Source organism: Ochotona curzoniae, unplaced genomic scaffold, assembly GCF_017591425.1.
Source record: "Ochotona curzoniae isolate NIBS_2020 unplaced genomic scaffold, NIBS_Ocur_1.0 scaffold_2587, whole genome shotgun sequence".
Lineage (NCBI taxonomy): Eukaryota > Metazoa > Chordata > Mammalia > Lagomorpha > Ochotonidae > Ochotona > Ochotona curzoniae.
In genome coordinates, this window is record NW_024467096.1 from 21,233,408 (window position 1) to 21,253,847 (window position 20,440).

General features: G+C 36.2%; 1 protein-coding gene across 2 annotated transcripts in view; it reads right to left on the reverse strand.

Annotated features, from left to right (window-relative positions):
• PIK3CA (phosphatidylinositol-4,5-bisphosphate 3-kinase catalytic subunit alpha) overlaps positions 1-20,440 on the reverse strand; it is a 94,953-nt gene that overhangs the window by 21,987 nt on the left and 52,526 nt on the right. The window contains exons 2-13 of one of the 2 annotated variants that reach the window (XM_041002765.1): positions 17,115-17,542; positions 16,462-16,671; positions 14,444-14,694; positions 13,288-13,533; positions 12,449-12,534; positions 9,055-9,160; positions 7,761-7,913; positions 7,526-7,660; positions 2,585-2,709; positions 1,741-1,822; positions 1,286-1,450; positions 1,023-1,126 (exon numbers count right to left, since the gene is read on the reverse strand). In XM_041002765.1, coding sequence (XP_040858699.1) covers positions 1,023-1,126; positions 1,286-1,450; positions 1,741-1,822; positions 2,585-2,709; positions 7,526-7,660; positions 7,761-7,913; positions 9,055-9,160; positions 12,449-12,534; positions 13,288-13,533; positions 14,444-14,694; positions 16,462-16,671; positions 17,115-17,466 — 2,015 coding nt within the window. In that variant the 5' untranslated portion in view covers positions 17,467-17,542. The remainder of the gene's footprint in view (positions 1-1,022; positions 1,127-1,285; positions 1,451-1,740; positions 1,823-2,584; positions 2,710-7,525; positions 7,661-7,760; positions 7,914-9,054; positions 9,161-12,448; positions 12,535-13,287; positions 13,534-14,443; positions 14,695-16,461; positions 16,672-17,114; positions 17,543-20,440) is intronic. The other variant, XM_041002766.1, reaches the window with a different exon arrangement.

Below are 20,440 nucleotides of genomic sequence, written 5' to 3' on the forward strand. Positions count from 1 at the left end.
CATTCTACAAATTATGTTATTCTTAGCCTGTTTTCAAGTAAGAAATATGGGATTTTCACCAGTAATATTCTTAACTCTTAAGGTTTTTATTTTAAATTAATTTTAGGATATTTCAATCCATACATAGTGTGAAACCTATGGCTACACTAATCTGGCTCTAGTAAAATTTATCTTGCGTACAGTGAATTATAATCTGAAAGTATTATAGCTCTCAATTATGAACACAATCTAGTTTTAAATTTTACTGCCTACTTAATTTTGGAGAGAAAAAGTTATCATCACCATATTTCATTAAGGAAAATTCTTCCGGCCAAACAATATCTAAGGTACAGGGTTAAGCCTTATGGCAGTCACCAGTGAAGTAGACATTCCATAAGTGTGCTGGTTTGTGTCCCAATTGCTAAACTTCCAATCCAGCTCTCCTGGGAAAAGGAGATGGCCCCCGTATGTGAACCCCTGCCACGCATGGCAAGAGTCAGATAAAGCCTTAAGGATCCTGGGTGAGGAACGGCCCTGCCATGGCCATTATGGGCATGTGGGAAATGAATCAGTGGATAGAAGATTTTGCTCTGTTTCCCTCCCATCTCAACTGTTTCAAAATAAATAAAAGCTTGGTGGAATGGCTCAGTGGCTAAATCCTCGGCTTGCCCACACTGGGATCTCATTTGGGCACTGGCTCATGTCCCAGCTGCCCCACTTCCCACCCAGCTCCCTGCTTGTGGCCTAGAAAAGCATTAGAGGGTGGCCCAAAGCCTCTGGACTCTACATCCTCATGGGAGACCCGGAAGAAGCCCAGGCTCCTGGCTTCAGGTCGGCTACTTGAGGAGTGAACCAGCGGACAGAAATCTTCCTCTGTTATCTCCTTCTCCTTGTAAATCTACCTTTCAAATAAAAATAAAATAAATCTTTAAAAAGTCTAAAAAAAAAACCCTGAAGTACAGAGCATTAAATATTTATACATCTGTGAAGAAAGCAAATAAACAGATATCTAAAGAATTTAATAGAGAATTACTTTGACTTACTTTAAATGCCAAAAGAAAAAGTGCCCAATCCTTTGATTAGTCAGTGCTTTCTTAAGCAAAAATCTCACAAGAAGGTTATCCAAATACTGTTCATATTTTAGGACCTGGTGATTAAAAAACAAAAACCCCACATGAATCAGCATCAATTTCTATATGGATAGTCTAAAGAAAAGTTTTCAGGAAGAATATAGGTATAACTCATAAAAGTTGATTATTTATAAAGCAATTAATCAAACACCATTTTTCTATTTGCATTATTTTACCTGTACTAGCTGAATTAGGTACTGAGAAAGTTTGTCATCTGTTAAATATTTTTCCAAGCATCGGACAGCAAAAGCTCGAACCATCGGATCTGGGTAATTGCAGTCCAGGAGCTCCATAGCCTGCTCTGGTTTGATTGGAGGCCAGTCTTTCACCAAGCAGTACATCTGTGTAGGAGGAAGACAAGACATCATCTTTAAAAAGCAAAGAGAGAGATTCTCTGAAACCTGGTCTTAATCTGACCTTAAAATCAGTTTATATGGAAAATTCCCTTAAAGATGGATTAACATTTTCAGTTCTAATTAGTAGTTTCTGTGGAAATGAGAAATTGTTTCTCTAGAACATTACCATTACTAATTTAAAACAGGCTATTTCATCTTATATATTTGAACATTTTTGAATTAACCAATTTGCATAATAGATCAATTTGTGTAATAATCCCAAACATGGCATTTACCTGGGCTACTTCATCTCTAGAATTCCATTTAACAGACAGAAGCAATTTGGGTAGAATCTCTGGGATCGTTACACAATAATGTCTGCATGGAAAAGATGAAAGAAAATAAAAACATTCTTATATCCTAGTTTATATCAGAAGATATCAGTGCTTAACGCTAGTTGTATATGTACCTAAAATACACAGAGACATGGTTAAGACAGCCAAGGCAACAGAAGGCACATTGAAATGGAGAGGGACTTACATTTAGTTGGCAATTCAGAAAAATTCTTGGTATGTTTTAGTATTTTTTATATATGGTTAATACTATCCACCCACTTAGGCAGCATGAACCACAGAGTCACCAATTTTGTTACCACTGAACAAAACCTATTCTAATAATCTTTCTGCAGAAATACATTGTAATTTATAATATACTAATGTCATTTAACAAGTAGGATACTTTCACTATAACTAAAATAGTCATTCACTTTGAAAAAGTGCAAGAAAAATAGGTGAGAACTGAAATTAATTATATTCAGATCAACTAAATCATAAATGAATTGATCTAAAACTACTTTTTAAAAAATATTGATTTTTATGGACAAAAATTCCTTAACAGTTAAAAAAAAATCCCTTAAAAGTCCTATTAGAGGGTGAGAAAGTAAAAAAGGCTGCAATATCAAAAGTAGGAAGAAACATAACCTTACGCCTTTCTGGACATATGAGTCAAGTCATAATTTTAAAGAAAGGAATAATAAATATGTAGATTATGATTTATTCTGGTAAAAATATGGCAAGTTTGTCCAAGACAAAGTTCCAATTTTTGTAACAGACAGAAAACATTTTTCCATTGCAACTCCACCTGTGGCTCCATAAGAAGTCTTTCTCTTGCTCTGTGATTTCAGAAAGAGGATCTCGTGTACAAATTGCTCGAAGCTGTTCTTTATCATTTTCTCTTAATTCATTGTCTCTTGCTAATCTGTTACTCTGTAAGACAAAGTAATATTTTATATGTCTTTTTTTCCTTGGTCATATCTTCCCTCTGGGTTCATGAGAGATCTACAAAAAACAAATTAATGCTCAATAAGCTTCACATTGCTATTCATTGTTATAAAAGAATTCCTTTTTATAGAAGCTTTATGTTCAGAGACGAGGAAAAATCAATTTGTACAACAGATCCAGTAACTTACATGATTAATATTCCTACCAGTCACAGAAGAGTAACTGCCCAATACAGAGGGAGATCAGATTTGGTTTTGAGGGAATGGTACTAAAAAATTTCAGACCCAGCATGATAGCCTAGTGGCTAAATCCTTGCCTTGCAAGCACTGGGATTCCAAATGGGCACTGGTTCATATCCTGACTGCTCCACTTCCCCTCCAGCTTCCTGCTTGTGGCCTGGGCAAGCAGTAGTGGATAGCTCAAGCCCTGCGAACCTGTACTTGAGTAGGAAACCTGGAATAAAGCTCCTGGCTCCTGGCTTGGTATTGGCTCAGCACCGGCCACTATGGCCACTGGGGGAGTGAACTGCTTGGGGAGTGGATGGAAGATCTTTCTCTCTGTACATCTATCTTTCCAATAAAAATAAAAAGTCTTAAACAAAAACAAACAGTTTCATGTTCCTCATCTCAAGGCTTTCTAATTTAAATGGAAAAATCAATAAGGGAGAAGAAATACCTTATTTAAACATTGCACAATGAGTATTAGGAATTTAAAAGAAAATAACATACCTTTTCATAACTTCAAATAATGTGTTTATTCTCTTTAACACAAACATATTAACTGCAAATAACTATGAATGTATATTATACAAAACAAATACATATCCCTTAGCCACTTCTAATGGCTACAAATGAAAGCACATATCCAAACTGCCTAGTTTTTATACATTTACTCATGGTTAATATAAAACAGTTTAATATCAGTGTACCTATTTGTTCAATGAACACTGGTTAGGCATGCACCATGTCTTGTTCTGTTCTTGTTTTGGGGGTTAAAAATGGTGAAACACTATTCCCATTTTAGTGAGGAATCAAGAAAAATATTGGATGGCTGACATAAGTACTACGGGTGTTAGCAGAAAATTACTGAGTGGTTACTTCTGATTGAATATTTGGAAATGGATTCTGAGAAAACACTATACAATACTTTAAAAAAATTAGTGCAGGACTGGCACTGTAGCACAATGAGTTAAGCCAACACCCATGACACTAGCATCTCACACAAATCCCACTTCGAATTCTGGCTGCACCACTTCTGACTCCTGACTTCCTGATAATTTGACAGGGCAAACAGTGGAAGCCGGCTTAAGTACCCGGTTCTCTGCTACCTGCATGTGAGACCAAGATGGAATTTAAGATTCCTGGCTTTAGCTTGGCCTACCACTGGTGTTGCTGCCATTTGGGGACTGAACCAGCAGACAGGAGTTCTCTTTTTCCTCTCTCTTTCTAACACTCTACCTTTCAAATAAATAAAACTTTAAAAGATAAGGTAATTTTAATGAATCAACTTTAAGTCCAAGCATGCTAAAGGATTTAAAAATGTTCATGGGAAAATGCATGTAAAGAATTATACACAGAAAAAGCCTATTTTTGAAAGAACTTCTTTAAATATTCTTACATTTGGTTTGTGACTCAAGTTGATAAGGAGAATCCATCTGCATTAAGATGAAGACAGCACTACTACAGATGGAGGAAATAGTGAGTTTACAGGATACAAGAACAGAATGAATGTAATGTAAGACAGAATGTGAAGAAAGTCAGAAAGACCCAATGCCCAGTAGATAGAGAATAAAGATGGTCACGTTTGCAGCATGAAACATTCTGTAAGGGTGAAAATTCTGGATTTTATTTTATATATATTTTAAAATATTTAAAAGATTATTTATTTGAAATTCAGTTACACTGTGAGAGAGAGAGAAACAGATTTTCTATTTGCTGGCTCATTACCCAAATGGCTGTAACAGCTGGGGTTGGGTCAGGCTGAAGCCAGGAGCCAGGAACTTCTTCCAGGTCTCCTACAGGGGTTCAGGTGCCTATCTTCGGCTTTCCCAGGAACATTAGCAGGGAGCTGGATCAGAAATGCAGCAGTCACAACTGGAACTAGCACACATACAGGATGCCAGTCCTGCAGGCAGTGGCTTAAAATACTACGCTATAGCACTGACCCCTGTCATCAACTTTGTAGGTCTCAGTGGCTTCAGCATTTGACCATTTAGAAATCTATCTGATAAAGTTTGATGTATACTATCATCCAAGATAGAAAGAGAGGCTGGCACTGTGGTGTAATGGTGAAAGTACTGCCCACTAGCATCCCATCTGGGCATCAGTGCAAGTCCCAACTGTTCCTCTGATTCAGTTTCCTGCTAACGTACCTAGAAAAGTAACGGAAAATAATCCAAGTTGTTGATGCCATCACCAACATGGGAGAACAAGTGGCTCCCGGCTTCATTCTGTTCCATCCTTGGCTTTTGCAGCTCTTTTTTTTTTTTTAAGATTCATTCATTTTGACTTGAAAGGCAGATATACAGAGAGAAGAAAGATCTTCAATCTGCTGGTTCACTCCCCTAGTGGCTGCAATGGCTGGAGCTGCAATCTGAAGCCAGGAGCCAGGAGCAGCTTTTGGGTCTCTCATGTGGGTGCAGGGTTTCAAGACTTTGGGCAAAAATATTTTCTACTGCTTTCTTAGGTCATAAACAGAGTACTGGATGGGAAGCAGAACAGCTGGGACACTAACCAGTGCCTATATGGGAAACTGGTGCATGCAAGGCAAGAATTTAGCCACCAAGCCATTGTGCCAGATGCCTGGTGCAACTATTTAGGGTGTGAACAGTGGATGGGAAAATCACTATTTTTCTGTTTTTTCCTCTCTCTTTAACTCTTGCCTTTCAAATAAATAAAAATAAACCTATAGAAAAATGCAATGAATACTGCAAAAGTGTGAGGCTTTTCAAATTCAGTCACAAAATTTTGCATGAGTAAATAATTCCTGTTGAATGACTATCTGTTGAACGACTTCCTTTTTTGCCCTTAGAAAGACATTACTCAAGGGCCAGCACTGCTGGCATCACATGGGCATCCTTTAATGTCCCAGATGCTCCAGTTCTGATCCAGGTGTTAATGGCCTGGCAGGAGAAGATGGTTCCTGTACTTGGGCCCTGCCATGCAAGTGGCAGGGAGACACAGATAAAGCTCTTGGATCTTGGCTTTGGTTGATTTCATCTAGGGAGTGAACCAGTAGATGAAAAGATCTGTCTCTCTCCTGGTATCTGACTAGAGGCCAGAGATGTTGCTGAGCATGCTGTAATGCACAGGAGGATATACCCTGTAACAAACAACCATTTGATCTAAAATGTGGATGGTGCTTGACTGAAAAACTCTGTTCTAGAGTCTTATTTTTTTTTTTTACTTACATTGTAGTATGTCTAATAGTTACACAATTTCTTTGTCTCAATTATCTTTTTCTTTGTTACTATGAGTAGAAGCTGAAAAATTAGGAATTCTCACCATGTTCAATGAAAGCCTTAGAGAGCCCAATCGATGAGAAAACTGCATTGGCTAATGCATTAACAAAACTAAAAGATGACATAATAGTGATGATTTATCTCAACAGTGCATCACCATTCAAGGCTAAGACTAGAATAGTCTTCTCTTTATTTTTCTGTTATTTCTTTGTAACAGAATTAGAAATAATTAGTGGAAAATGATGAAATAATTCTTAGGATGATGAAGCAGTAAAACGTTTTTAAAAACAGAAAATCTGATATCTCATAATGTATCTTAGATATACAAAAGCTGCTTATAGTCCCAGAGGGTATTTTAAAGACAGACTGCTTTATTTTAGTATTCAAATATTTCCCTCCTTTTCTTTTAAAGGAAGTAAGTTCTGAGAAAAACTACAAGGTATGAAATAACAATCCTGAAAAAGAGAACTGTTCAAGGAAGAAACTCATCTTTGAAATTAAGTGCAGGAAAGATATTATATTACTTAGTTTACAAAAATAATTGCTAAACTGATTGAGAAGACTGCTGTAAAACACTGAAAAAAATTCCCTAGTGCAGTGTTCCAGGCTGCCTCTGGGTGTTGCTGTTACTGTTTCTGAGGCAAACATATTTCAGGACCTCTTAGACCAATTTTCATTGACTGGCCTATCTATTACCTACACAGGGCTGCAGCCATCCCCCGCCAACTCTCCCACTCCTAAAAAAGTGGTAAATTTGAAACTGGGAGAAAGATACCAAATGGTAAAAAATATCTTAGCACTAACATATTTGTCTTTGAGAAATGAGGACAGTTAATGGTCCTTGAATTCAGTTATACTGTAGTTTGAAAGTAATTACCAAGACTAAAAAACTAAATTAATCCAATATACTCTTTTTTGGATAACCTGAACTAGTATGTTGAAGATTTGCTATTTCCTCTGCTTCCAAGCTCAACTAGCAAAGTATTTAAGCTTTAGTCTCAAGTTCAAGGTTACTACTTCAGAAAAATCTTCACTGATTTTTCTCTAAACTGATTCCCTCTCAACTCTCATTTAGTCTTAGCACACTTTATTTTTTCTTTCATTACACCTACCACGGTTAATAATCTTGTATTTCTGCTTTGATTTAATATTTTCGTAAAAAGAAAAGCAGTGAAGCAATAAAAATATTAATATAAAGAGCATTTCATTCTTCCCCATACCGTCCTAGGGCTCATAGTATCAATGGAGTATAACTAGGATACATCATCTCATCCACACAGAGTATGTAATCAAATCTACACGTTATGGTTGATTCTTAAGAAACTCAGTGAGGTGCCTTACCAGTCCTGCATGGGAATAGCTAAATCCTGCTTCTCGGGATACAGACCAATTGGCATGCTCTTCAATCACTGACATATCTGGAAATTTCACTACACTGCTAAACCAGTCAAACTCCAACTCTAAGCATGGAGTTTCCTAAGAGACAGAAAAAATAGTTATTACACATATGTAGTGTTTGGTTATCATTAATAAAAAAGAAAGAAAATAACCTAATTTGTGATAATGAACAGCTTACTTTATTTGGATTTGATCCAGTAACACCGATAGGGTTCAGCAAATCTTCTAATCCATGAGGTACTGGCCAAAGATTTAGAGCCATTTTTCCAGATACTAGAGTGTCTGTGTAATCAAATAAGTTTATATTTCCCCAAGCCAATGGACAGTGTTCCTTAAAACAAACAAACAAAAACAAAGAATATTCGTTTCAGAAGACCTCTCTAGAAGGCAGAATCCAACAACTATCTATAGTGATAGCAGTATGAGAGTCATAAAAAGTCACAATGAGTTTTTTCAAAGTATAATTACTTTCTTTCCTTTTTCTCATTTGTCATTACATGTATTTTCTTTTATAAATGAGGATGGGATTGTGGTACAGTGGGCAAAGCTGCTGCCTGTCGCACCAACATCCCATATGGATGCCTTCTCAAGTATGACTGGCTCTAGTTCCAATTCAGCTCCTTGCCAATGTATCTGGGAAAGAGGCAGAAAATGACCCAAGTGCTCAGGCCCCTGTACCCACCTGAACGACCTGATAGAAGCTACTGGTTCTTGGCTTCAGTCTAGCCAAGCCCTGGCAATTTTGGCCATTTGGGGAGTAAATCAATGGACTGAATATCTCCTTCTCTCTGTCTTTCCCCCTCTCAAACTCTGCCATTTAAATAAATAAATAAATAAATAAATAAATTTTAAAAGCATTTATTTTTAGTAGAAGGGCAGGTTTTACAGAGATAAGGAGAGACTAAGATCTTTCCTCTGCTGGCTTACTATCCAAAATGGCTGCAATAGCTGGAGTTGAGTCATTCCAAAGCCAGGACCTTCCCCTGGGTCTCCCACATGGTGCAGGGTCCCAAGGCTTTGGGCCGTGCTTTGCTGCTTTCCCAGGTCATAAGCAGGAGCTGGATGGAAGTGGGGCAGCTGGGACATGAACTGCCACCCATATGGCATGCAGTACTTAGAAGTTGGAGGATTAGCAAGTTGAGCCAATGCACTGGCCCTAAAAAAAATAAATCTTAAAACTAATCAGGAATATGAACCAAAGCAAAGATGGCAGATAATTATATTTAGTCACTGCTAAGTACTTGCTGTATACGTTTAAAAGTTTTAATCAATATTAACTCAGGACACACTACTCATAAGTAAATTCTAGAAACTCTCCCAATGTATTCTTCTACAACAATTCATTAAAAATTAAAAATATGTTTTTTAAAATAAAGAAAAGAGTAATAATTATTTTGTGAAGAAAATCTAATTAGTCATATAATTAGGAATTTTCATAGGAAAATATAGTTGTTTCTTCTGAGATACCTTACCTCCTTAGCACCCTTTCGGCCTTTAACAGAGCAAATGGAGAGGCAAAGTCGAGCAGCACGAGGAAGATCAGGAATGTATATGTCATAATTCAGCCATTCATTCCACCTATGTAAAATTTTAAGAGTAAAGCATTTACCAAGAAAAAGGCTTTTTCCAGAGTATATAACTGACTTCTACAATTCATAAAAAAAAAAGGACAAACAAACAACAAAACAGGCAAGTGATTAACTAGAACAGGAAATTTCTAAGATCATATTCAAATAGTTATTAAACTTGAAAAAGTACTCAATATTAACATTTCATGGAAATTGTAACCAAGGGGTGATAAGAATGTGCAGCAACCAGACATTTCACACACTGAAGATGGGGTATAATTTATTATCATAATCAATTTGGAAAACAATCTATCAAAAGTGAACATATGCATATCTTATGATCCAGTTCCACATCTAGAAACAGAGTCACACAAATATGTGCATTTTGTGCACAGAATGTTAAAAGCAGATGTATAATATTTCTGAATTGCAAGCAATAGAAATGTCCAAAACAAAACCATCTGTGATATTAATACAATATTTGTAGCAATTAAAATCAACATTAATTACTAACAAGTAGATGGAAATTTAAAAAAATTTACAAGATAACGTAGGATAACTTGACAAGAGTTCTAAAGGCAAAAACAAACAAACAAACAAACAAACTTGTCAAAACCCAAACCAAAACCACCCCCAAATTCAGTAAGGCTTATTGTAGAAATACAAGAAGAAATTCCGTGGGAGTAAGTCCATAATATTTTAAGAAAACTAAAGATACATTTAAACATATCTAGAACTTTTTTACTACTGTTGGATCTTCTGAACTGTTTGTAAATTTATGGTAAATAAAATGCTTGATACACCTTTGTTTTCTCAAAGTTTTATTTTAAAGATAAAATATTCTCTCTCTCCAGGTACCTGTCACCTACTAGGTCACTCTCCAGTTGTCCCCAACAGTCTGGGGCTGGGCCAGACCAAAGCTGAGCGCGAGGAATTCCATTCAGGTCTCTTACATGGCAGCAACCAGAATACCTGGCCTTCATCTGCTTTACTCCAGTATGTGCATCAGCAAGAAGTTGCACTGGAGCAGAGCTGGGAAGCACTCAATCCCAGGCACTCAAAGGGGTGCAGGCACCCAATGAATGGCTTCATCTTCGCTGCCACAATCCCTGCCCCCAAATGCTAAGACAGTTATGTCCTATGAATCTATTTGTTTCATCACTGCATGGTCAGAATAATGCATGTTTCTCTCTTCTGAATTCCATCCATCCCACAATACACACAAACATGGTTTGTTTTTCGGAAATGGTTATTTTTATATGAGTGTTTATGCCAAAGCAATTCTGGTTTTGAAGGTGATATTTCTGAAGAAGTCATAAAGTATATAATTTATCTGGCTTAGGGAAAGCACAGATTTAGAACAAGTACCCAATTTCCATAAGAATCTTTATAATGTTTTTCTATCTTCCTAATTATTTCATAATCATTCATTTCTAACTTTTTATTAACAGAGTTTTTAAACTTTACATATCTAAATTTTATAAAGTTTATTTTTGGTACCTGAAGTAACTAGGATAAATTTACTCAATCATACTGGAGTTTTCCCTTGGGGCTTGCTGGAATACTTGGGTTGGTGGTTACATAGTTTTGACCAAATTTGGAAGTATGTAACCATTATTTCCTCAAGTACTGTTTTTCTATTCTTCTTATAACTACTTTGTCCAACTATGACAAATATGTAGTATGAGTGGAAAATAAAAAGTTGTTTTAGTAAAAATTAAGAGATATCCTGGAGTTTTCTGTATTACCCCAGCATAATTTCTAACCTGACTGATGTGCTTTCTGCTCTACAGTGGTTCAGACTGGGTGAGAAACTGTTTCCTGCTTGTAAGGAAGCCTTTAAATTTTACTGAGGTTCAAGAATGTAGCTACCTAAAACAACTTAGTTGTAAGACTAGCCCTTATGGGGCTGGCACAATGGCTCAATTAGCTAATCCTCTGCCAACAAGCTCTGGCATCCCATATAGAAATCAACTTGTGTCCTGGCTGCTCCACTTCTGATCCAGATCCCTGCTTTTGGCTGGGGAACTAATGGAGGATCTTCCAAAACCTTGGGACCCTGCACTCATGTGAAAGACCTAAATGAAGCTCCTGGCTCTAGCACTGGAATGACTCAGCTCTGGCTGTTGCAGATATTTAGGGAGTGAACTAGCGAATAGAAGCTCATTAGAAGCTCTCCTCTCTGTAAACCTACCCTTCCAACAAAAATTAATAAAATCTTTAAAAAAAAAATCGCAAATCTTAACAGAAGAAACCTTATATGATTTAATTTGGAAGGGAGATAGAGGGAAGAGAAGGACAGAGAGGGGGAGGCAGGAAGAGAGGAAGGGAAAGAATATCTTCCATCCAGTAGATCACTCCCCAAAGGCTGCAATGGCAGAGGTTGGGACAAGCTGAAGCTCCCAGAGTGGAACTTCATCTTGATCTGCCATGTGTGCAACAGGGACACAAGTACTTAAACCATCTTCCGTTGCATTCCCAGGTGCATTATCAGGGAGTTAACGAAACACAAACCGGCACCTAAGGAATGCCAGTGTTGCAAGGCAGCACCTTAACTTACTATGCTGCAAAGTCAGCCCATAGTAACAATTTACAATGTTCCCAACAACTTCCCAGACCTCCTGAGAAACTGATTTATTCCCAAAGATCTGTTAATTGTATGCGATAATTTGGTTTCTCTTATGAGTTGTTATCCAACTCTTATCTTCATATTATCAGGAATGGAGAAAGCTTTAACCAAATTTTGTTCTCTCCGTATTAAATAGGAAGATCAAAAACCTTCTCAATAAAATTTTAGGGAGAATCAATGGAGTGATTCTGTCAGCGATACTCATTTGATATAAAGGTCTTATGCCCTATATGTAAATGTCTGGTAATTTACATAACTTGTATTAAACTACTGATATGAAATTACTGACTGGGGCTGGCATTGTGGTACCTTCAATGTCAGCATCCTATTTGAGCATTCAAGTCCTGGCTGTTCCACTTTGATCCAACTCCCTGTTAACTGCCTGAGGAAGCAGCTGAAAAGACATAAGGGCTTGGCTCCTTGCTACCTACTGGGAAGCCCAGATGGAGTTCTAGGCTCCTGGCTTCAGACTGGTCACTCTTGGCTTTTGTGGCTATTTGTAGACAGAATCAGCAGGAGTAAGTTACCTCTTTCTTTCCCTCTCTGTAACTCTTTCACATAAAACAAATAAATGCATTTTTTTCTTAAAAAATAATATATACAACCTTTATTAATCACATTGCTAAATACTGATATACTCTTGGATATACTATTCAAACTGTGTTTCACCTGGGATTAGAACAAGGGACTCTTTGAGTGTTCACATTGTCACATAAAGGTTCTCCTCCATGGTAGATACCTGTTCGAACATAGATCTAAAAAAAAAAAAAAAAAGATATATGTGTACAGATAGATATACTAAAAAATATATATACATGTACACATGCATACTAGACAGAACTAAATGTTACACACTAAAAATAATGCAACTGAATTGAGAACAAGTGAAAAATTTGTTCAGATATAGCTTTTCTATTCTTTTCTTCCTATGCTTGTATAATAAATTAACACCAATACAGATTTTTCTCCAAAATTTGCTGCTGCCTTCATCCATTAATAACAATAGGGATGACATGTTACTCAGAAAACATAATAGTACAACAATTCCAGTAAGCCAGGAACGTAATTCAGTTTTTAAACATTTTGGAAAGATAAACTGGCATACATGAGAATACGACTTAAGAACTAGAGGAGTTGAAACAGAATGTAAAAGAAATTAATAGTTTTATAACAAGACAAATATTTCTAGTAAGTGGGATTAAAGCCTACAAAAAACATCATTTTAGGTCAAAGGTTTTGCTGACAAAATGATTTCTGAAAAACTTTCAGTTTTAACAGTTTACAATTATGGATATTACAATTATCCAAATATTAGAATTATGAACATGAGGATTACAGACAAAGGGCTGTGAGCTGTGTAACTGGTACAGCAGATGGAAACTAACAGAATCCATTACATATTTTTTTTATTTTGAGATTCAGGTGCTTTTCTAAGTCATCTGAAAATACACCACATAATTCAACAAAATATTTTCTATGAAACAGTAAGCTTAAGTACTTGACCTTACTTTATCAATGTCTCGAATATTTACATTCACGTAGGTAGCACAAAGAATTTTTATTCTGAGTGCACTATTAATGACCCAAAGGGATTTTGTAGATGTTTCTCCATTCATATACGGTGTAGCAGTAGAAATACGTCTGGAATAAGATGGCATGGTAAAGCAGTCCATTGGCAGTTGCGAGTAAAGGCTTTCTTTAGCCATCAGCATTAAATTGGGCATCCTTCCAAGCATTATACAGCTTCTTATATACTGTAAAAGAGTTAAGGAGGAAGGACAGAGTCATTTCCCATAATGTTTTTCATTTTAAAAGCAACATGTAATAGGATTATGAGTTTATATACTGATCTGCATAGGTTTAGGAAAAAAATCAAACATTATAGATGATATTTCTTAGCACTTGCTGAATTTGTAACATTAAAAAATACTACCATCTGAGAACTATGCTATAGTACAGATCAACCAAGCACTTCTAAATATACAGTACACATATGAACAAAATTAAGTCAGGTTTTGACACAACAGTTCTATCCTTATTCATAAGCAAATAATATAACGGACAAAAACAAAATCCGTAAAGGTCAGAAGATACTAATTATGAATAGGTACTTAAACAAATAAGTAATATCATTTGTTAAAGACTGTCACCCAATCTGCAAAGTCACATCCTGCTCAAATATTTTCTAAGAAACGTATTTTTTCTTTTTAAGAAACAGAAAAAAAAAAAGAAAAAAGAAAGAAAGAAAAGAAACAGAAAAACATAAAGAGGAGGCTCATACAAGTATGGATGATTTTATAAATGAGTATTTGGTATGTACTTGCCACATAGTTGCTTGTTGTAAGTATTTAATGAATACGAACAAGAATAAAATAGTGCTAATAGGACATTATAAACAATATATCTTCACTATCAACTATGAATTTTTACATGTTCATTTTAATTCTATTCTAGTATCACTGCTTGGGATGGGATCAAAAATGAAATATCCCATATTTTGGGATTAGTGTAACTACCAATATTATCAGTTCCTAAAGTTAAACAATTACAGCATTAAAAACTTATTTACTAATGTTAATTAAAAGCACATCCTAAAACAGACACTAGTTCTCAATGTGATTACTTGTTAAATCTAAAATTAATACTCTTGAACTTGTTACTTACCTTATACTGACTCAGGGGATATTTTTCTAGAAAATATTCATCACATCCACACACTTTTAGAATATACTTGCCCTGATATTCTAAAACACAAAGTTTTAGTTGTTCAGAGGATAACAACATGCTCCGGGTTTTCTTTCTGATTGCTTCGGCAATTACTTGTTCTGGTACACAGTCATGGTTGATTTTCAAAGTATATTTCTGCTTGTCATTATTTGGAGAAACTATGACCCAAATCACCACTATTATTTGCCCTATAACAGGAAAACATTATTACATGCAATCACAACATCCACTTCTATGAGACAAATTTCAGAATGTATGAATGATCATTAGACAGAGTATATCAGAAATTATTATAATTCTAACCAAATATTGATAAATATCAGGTAGAAACAAGAATCCTACCTGATAGCACTGCCAGATCACACTCCAAACTCATGTTTTATGAAACTACATCTATGCCTACTCATAAATACATAGACTAGGCTCATTTTCATTCTAAAGCGTGTAACATAGTTCATGTGTGCCACCTGTGAAGAATGACTCATGACAGCAAGACAGACAGGATTTTTGGTAACTATGGGAAGTAAAAAGCAAATAATAAAGAGACATAAAGACGCTAAGTTGGAATGCTAGAGATGAGGTACGGACCACTAGAGGATTAGGAGGCAACAGGAAAGGGATTTCTGATTTTTCTCTTTTTTAAGATCAATTAAACTGAGGAAATTAGAGAAACTCACACAAATAAAACTATTAATACCGTAAAGTGAACTCTTAAGGTACTGCTTTCAATTCCAGCCTCCTGTTAATGAGCATCCTAGGAGTCAGCACGTGGTTGCTCTAGTAACTGGGTCCTTATCACTCACGTGGGAATCCTGGATTGAGTTCCTGTTCCCAACTTCATTATGGCCCAGCTCTGAATGTTACGAGTATTTGGGGAAAGAACCAGCAGATGGGAAAACCGTCAACCTGCTTTTTTAGCTTTCTTTCTGTCTTCAAATAAAATCAATCAACTAATTTAACAAAGCTATGTTAAAGTGGTTGGGTATTAACAGGACAATTATTTCAACTTTTTATTTGTTAGAAATTTTTGTAAAAATGTTGGAGAAAAGCAGTAAGAGTATTCTATCTTAAAATCAAGCTATAGTAGAAAAGAATTTTGGATGCACTGACATTTACTTACAAAACAGTAACTTAACGAAGGTCCATTTTACAAACTGATATGTCAAGTCTACCTCTACATGATCACTCATTATGATACCTAATTACCAAATTTAACATCAATTAAAACTATTTTATATAATAATGACATGAGAACACATAGACTTTTCTCAAAATTTTATAAAATATTTTCATTTATCCTAATTTTTAATTTGTAAACAGTTAAATCAACTTTAATTCTGTTATTATCTAAAAAGAGAGTGAAAAATTTAGAAGGTTTATTTATTTGAAAGAGTTACACAGACAGAAGGAGAGAGCAGACTGCAGGAGAGACAGGCAGAGATCTAAATCTTTTATCTGCTGGTTCACTCTCTGAATGGCTGCAATGGCTGGTCCTGGGTCAGAAGGAAGCCAGGAGTTGGGAGGTTCTTCTGCATTACCCCTGTGGGTGCAGGAGTCCAAACACTTGGACCACCTTTTGCTGCTTTCTCAGGGACCCATGTGGAGAGCTGGACTGGAAGGGGAGCAGCCGGGTCTTAAATCAGAATCCATAAGGAAGGCTAGAATTGCAGGCAGCAGTTTTACCTTCTATGCCTCAGCCCTGGCCCAAAGAGTGAATTTCAAACTCAAATTCTTCAGTATTTGGAGTAAATAATAATTTGCCAAGTGATCAGCACGATACATACATAGCTTAGTAAACTAAACTGTATATTTGGTGCTCACCTACATCTTGTCACTAAGCAGTCCCTGTCATTAAGAACCGTATTATCTGGTTAGGCACCGAATGTACTAAAATTCAGGAACAGAGAGCAGATTTTACTATAGCAATGATTATGTTAGAGTGACAATTTTCTTACCTTTATCTAATTTATTATATATGTGCTTTGGCAGTTCTGGTGAAGATTCTACATTTGGAGGATAGACATACATTGCTCTACTATGAGGTGAATTGAGATCTCTGAGATCCACAGCTTCTTTACAAACATTCAGAATGTTTCTTCGGAAATCCTGTACTTCTGGATCTTTAACCATATCAAATTCACACACTGGCATGCCAATAACAAAACCTTAAAAAGAAGATATAAAGAACACAGCATCCAATTAAACACAGTATATGATATGATATTTGTATTACAAACAGGCAATTTTATAGGTGAATAAATAAGTTTCTCTGGGTTAAAATTATTTTTTTATGAATATATATAGTAAGTATTGACAAGGTCTCAAATAAAATACATTCAGCAGGTTAAAGGCAGAAAACATTACCTAAATCAGTTATTCATCCATAAATGATACCTCCTAAAGAAAATTTTATCAAGTAATATCAAGGTGTTGAAAATAGTTCCAAAGTTCCACAGTAAAAAGGACTTCAGATTTATAATTACATATTACTAAAAATTAATTTGATTAAAAAGGTTCTGGATCAGAAATGTGACAAAAACCAAGCTTCATAGTTATTTGTATCTTAGAACAGGACGACAATGTCAGCAAGTTGAAAACTGTATCTTACCAATTTCTCGATTCAGGATCTTTTCTTCACGATTGCCTACTGGTTCAATTACTTTTAAAAAGGGCTGAAAAAGCCGAAGGTCACAAAGACGCCTTGTTTCATCAAAAAATTCTTCCCTTTCTGCTTCTTGGGTAACGCTTACGAAAATGTAAGAAGATTCATCTTGAAGAAGTTGATGGAGAGGGTATTTTCTTGCTTCTTTGAAGAGTTCATGTTTTATAGTTATTAATGTGGCCTCACGGAGGCATTCTAAAGTCACTATCATTCCATTTGGCAGTAAACATTCTACTAGGATTCTTGGGGGCATCAAGTGGATGCCCCACAGTTCACCTGATGATGGTCGTGGAGGCATTGTTCTGATCCTTTACAAATTTCACATGTAAAACTATTTGAAGGAGTTATATATATGGTTGTTCCGAAGCAGAAACCTAAATCAAAGAAGAAAACACCTGTTAAGAAAGCAGCACCTACCAAATACATTCCTTGGGGCTGTTAACGAATTCGTTTTCTGTACTCTGATTTGATTAGGAAAATACATAATAGATGGTTGCTCAAATTTTACTTAAAAATCTATTTCAGTTGATTAGAAAAATAATTTGCATTAAATTCAATTTAATAAAGTCATTCAAACACTAATTTGATTGCATTTTTTAAGACAAAGCTAAGGCAATAGAAAGACTGGCAAGTAAGTTGTAATTCATACCAAAATTCCCATCACATGCCACCTTTACCATGTTGATTTGTAATGTAACACAATTGGGGCCAGAAAGAATTTTCATAGATTATTATTCTACTGCTCTTCTTTAAATAAAGATGAAGCCAGAGAAACTAAATCCTTTCCTTTTTTCACCTGTACCCCCAATATGGCTGTAACAAGAATTTAACATGGCTCAGTCTTGTCTTGTCTTAAATCTATCTTTTCCATTTCCATTTTTGGGGGTAGGGGAAACTAATTTTAGTTTATGTAATTAATATTTTAGAATACTATGTTCTTAAAGTAAGCTTTAGGCACATACTCACAATAGCACAATTTCTCTGAAATCTGATGGAATGACCCACGAGTTCTCTCAAATAAGCCAGTCTTAATATTTTTTAAGGCCAATCTTTTCTTTTTTTAAGATTTATTTTATTTTTATTGGAAAGTCAGATATATAGAGAGGCAGAGAGAGAGGAACTTCTGTCCGTTGCTTCACTCCCCAAGCGGCCGTAATGCGGAAACAAGCCGATCTGAGGCTATGAGCCCTGAGCCTCTTCTGGGTTTCTCATGTGGGTGCAGGGTCCCAAGGCTTTATGCAATCCTCTACAAGCAGGGAGCTGGATGGGAAGTGGGACTGCTGGGATTAGAACCTGCTCCTATATGGGATCTTGGCGTGTGCAAGGCGAGGACTTTAGTCACTGGGCTACCGCATTAGGCCCCCAGTCTTAATATTTCTAACAGAAATGAACTGATTTAAACACAACTAAGAGTCATGACTTTGTCAGTATGCTTATACCATCTGAACTAAGAACCTGTAATATTTTAAAACTGTTAAATACTATTATAACTTAAAAGTTCCTAATTTTTTAAGACTTCAACATGCTTGGGGTTCATTTGGAAAAATCTTACCAAAGTGGCAAAGCATGTTTGTTCCTTGCTTTATATATTTATTTAGTAGCTAAATTGTAGAAGTACAACCAAATGTAACAAATGATACTGGCTGAAAAAGAAAATTAAACTAGAGAAAACAATCAAAAAGGCTTAGACAACCTAACATATGTGATTCCTCTATCAAGTACAAGAGGTATACATCACACATCTCCTTTTCACCAAGACTGTAAAGATGCGGTCTTTGGACCACATTAGGTACTGTGGATACAATGAAAAATAAGGCAGATAGGACCTTTATACTCACAAGACACAAGACAAGAATGAAGAGCTTATTCATATGTTATGAGTTTACAACTTAGAATGAATGCTATCATGCCAGACTCTACATAAGTATCATGTGGTCATCCAGATCGATGGAGGCTGCCATGAGGAGGTAACGTAAACAGAACCCTTCAGGATAAGCGGGAGTTTAGCAAAAGGAGAAGCAAGTGAGCAACATGACACATCCAGCCCAGAAGTCCCCATCTTGGGTTCCTCTCATCTACCTCATAGTCATTAATATCCAAGGGTGGGGAAACTTTTTCTGTTAAGACAATTTTATATTTGTAACATATGCAGGTCATACAAAATTATCAACTTAAAGATTAACCTATTGTAGATTTACTGAATTCTGAATCCTACCTGCAGTTGCTTTGGCAGGGTCAGACCAAATGATTTCATGAGCTTTACTAGGCCTGTGGGCTGGATGTTCCCCAGTCATGAAATCCATCAACCAATTCTCTCATTAATCCATCTACATTCCTTTACGCCATTCTCAGTACCTAGGCACAGGCCACCATTCCTTCCTGTTCAGATCACTGCAAAGGCCTGCCTAAATGGTCCCCTATGCATCTTTGTTCCCTACAGTTCTCCACTTCAGACCCACTGTGACCCAAAGACAGTGGTAAGCTAATTAATCACGTTTCTTCTGTATAAATTCTTGGTTGTAACAAGCAGTTAATAGTATGATTCAGAGCTAAAAAATATGAAGAAGGCGAGGAGTAGGAATAGCAGGTATTTCCAGCCTTCTTCCCACCTCTGGGAACAGAAATTACTTGAAAAACAACGGCAAATATAGGAAAATTATTTTCTGATAGATGAAATACCTTTCTTCACACTCACACTAACAACAGAGATTACCCTGAAACAGGTTTTAAAATATATTGATCCCATATGTTACATTTTTTTTTAAGATTTATTTTTATTGGAAAGGCAGATACACAGAGAGGAGGAGAGACAGAGAGGAAGATCTTCCATCCAATGAGTTACTGCCCAAGCACCCGCAACGGTTGGAGCTGAGCTATTCCGAAGCCAGGAGCCTCTTCCAGGTCTCCCACATGAGTACAGGGTCCCAAAGCTTTGGGCCATCCTTGACTGCTTTCCCAGGCTACAAGCAGGGAGCTGGATGGGAAGTGGAGCTGTCAGGATTAGAACCGGTGTGCGTTCAAGGTTAGGACTTTAGCCTCTATGCTATCACGCCGGATCCCATGTTACATTTTTAAAAGAAAATTCCCAGGTAGTAAAAAGACCAAAATGACTCACTATTACACTATAGCAGAAGTAACTTAAGCTATAACTTTTAAAAACAAAAAATGTGAAGAATGCAAGAGAAAATGCCAAATGACTACTTTTAAATGACGATCTGCTTGCATGAAAAAGCTCGAATAAAAACAAAACCAAAACCACAAGCAATACCAAA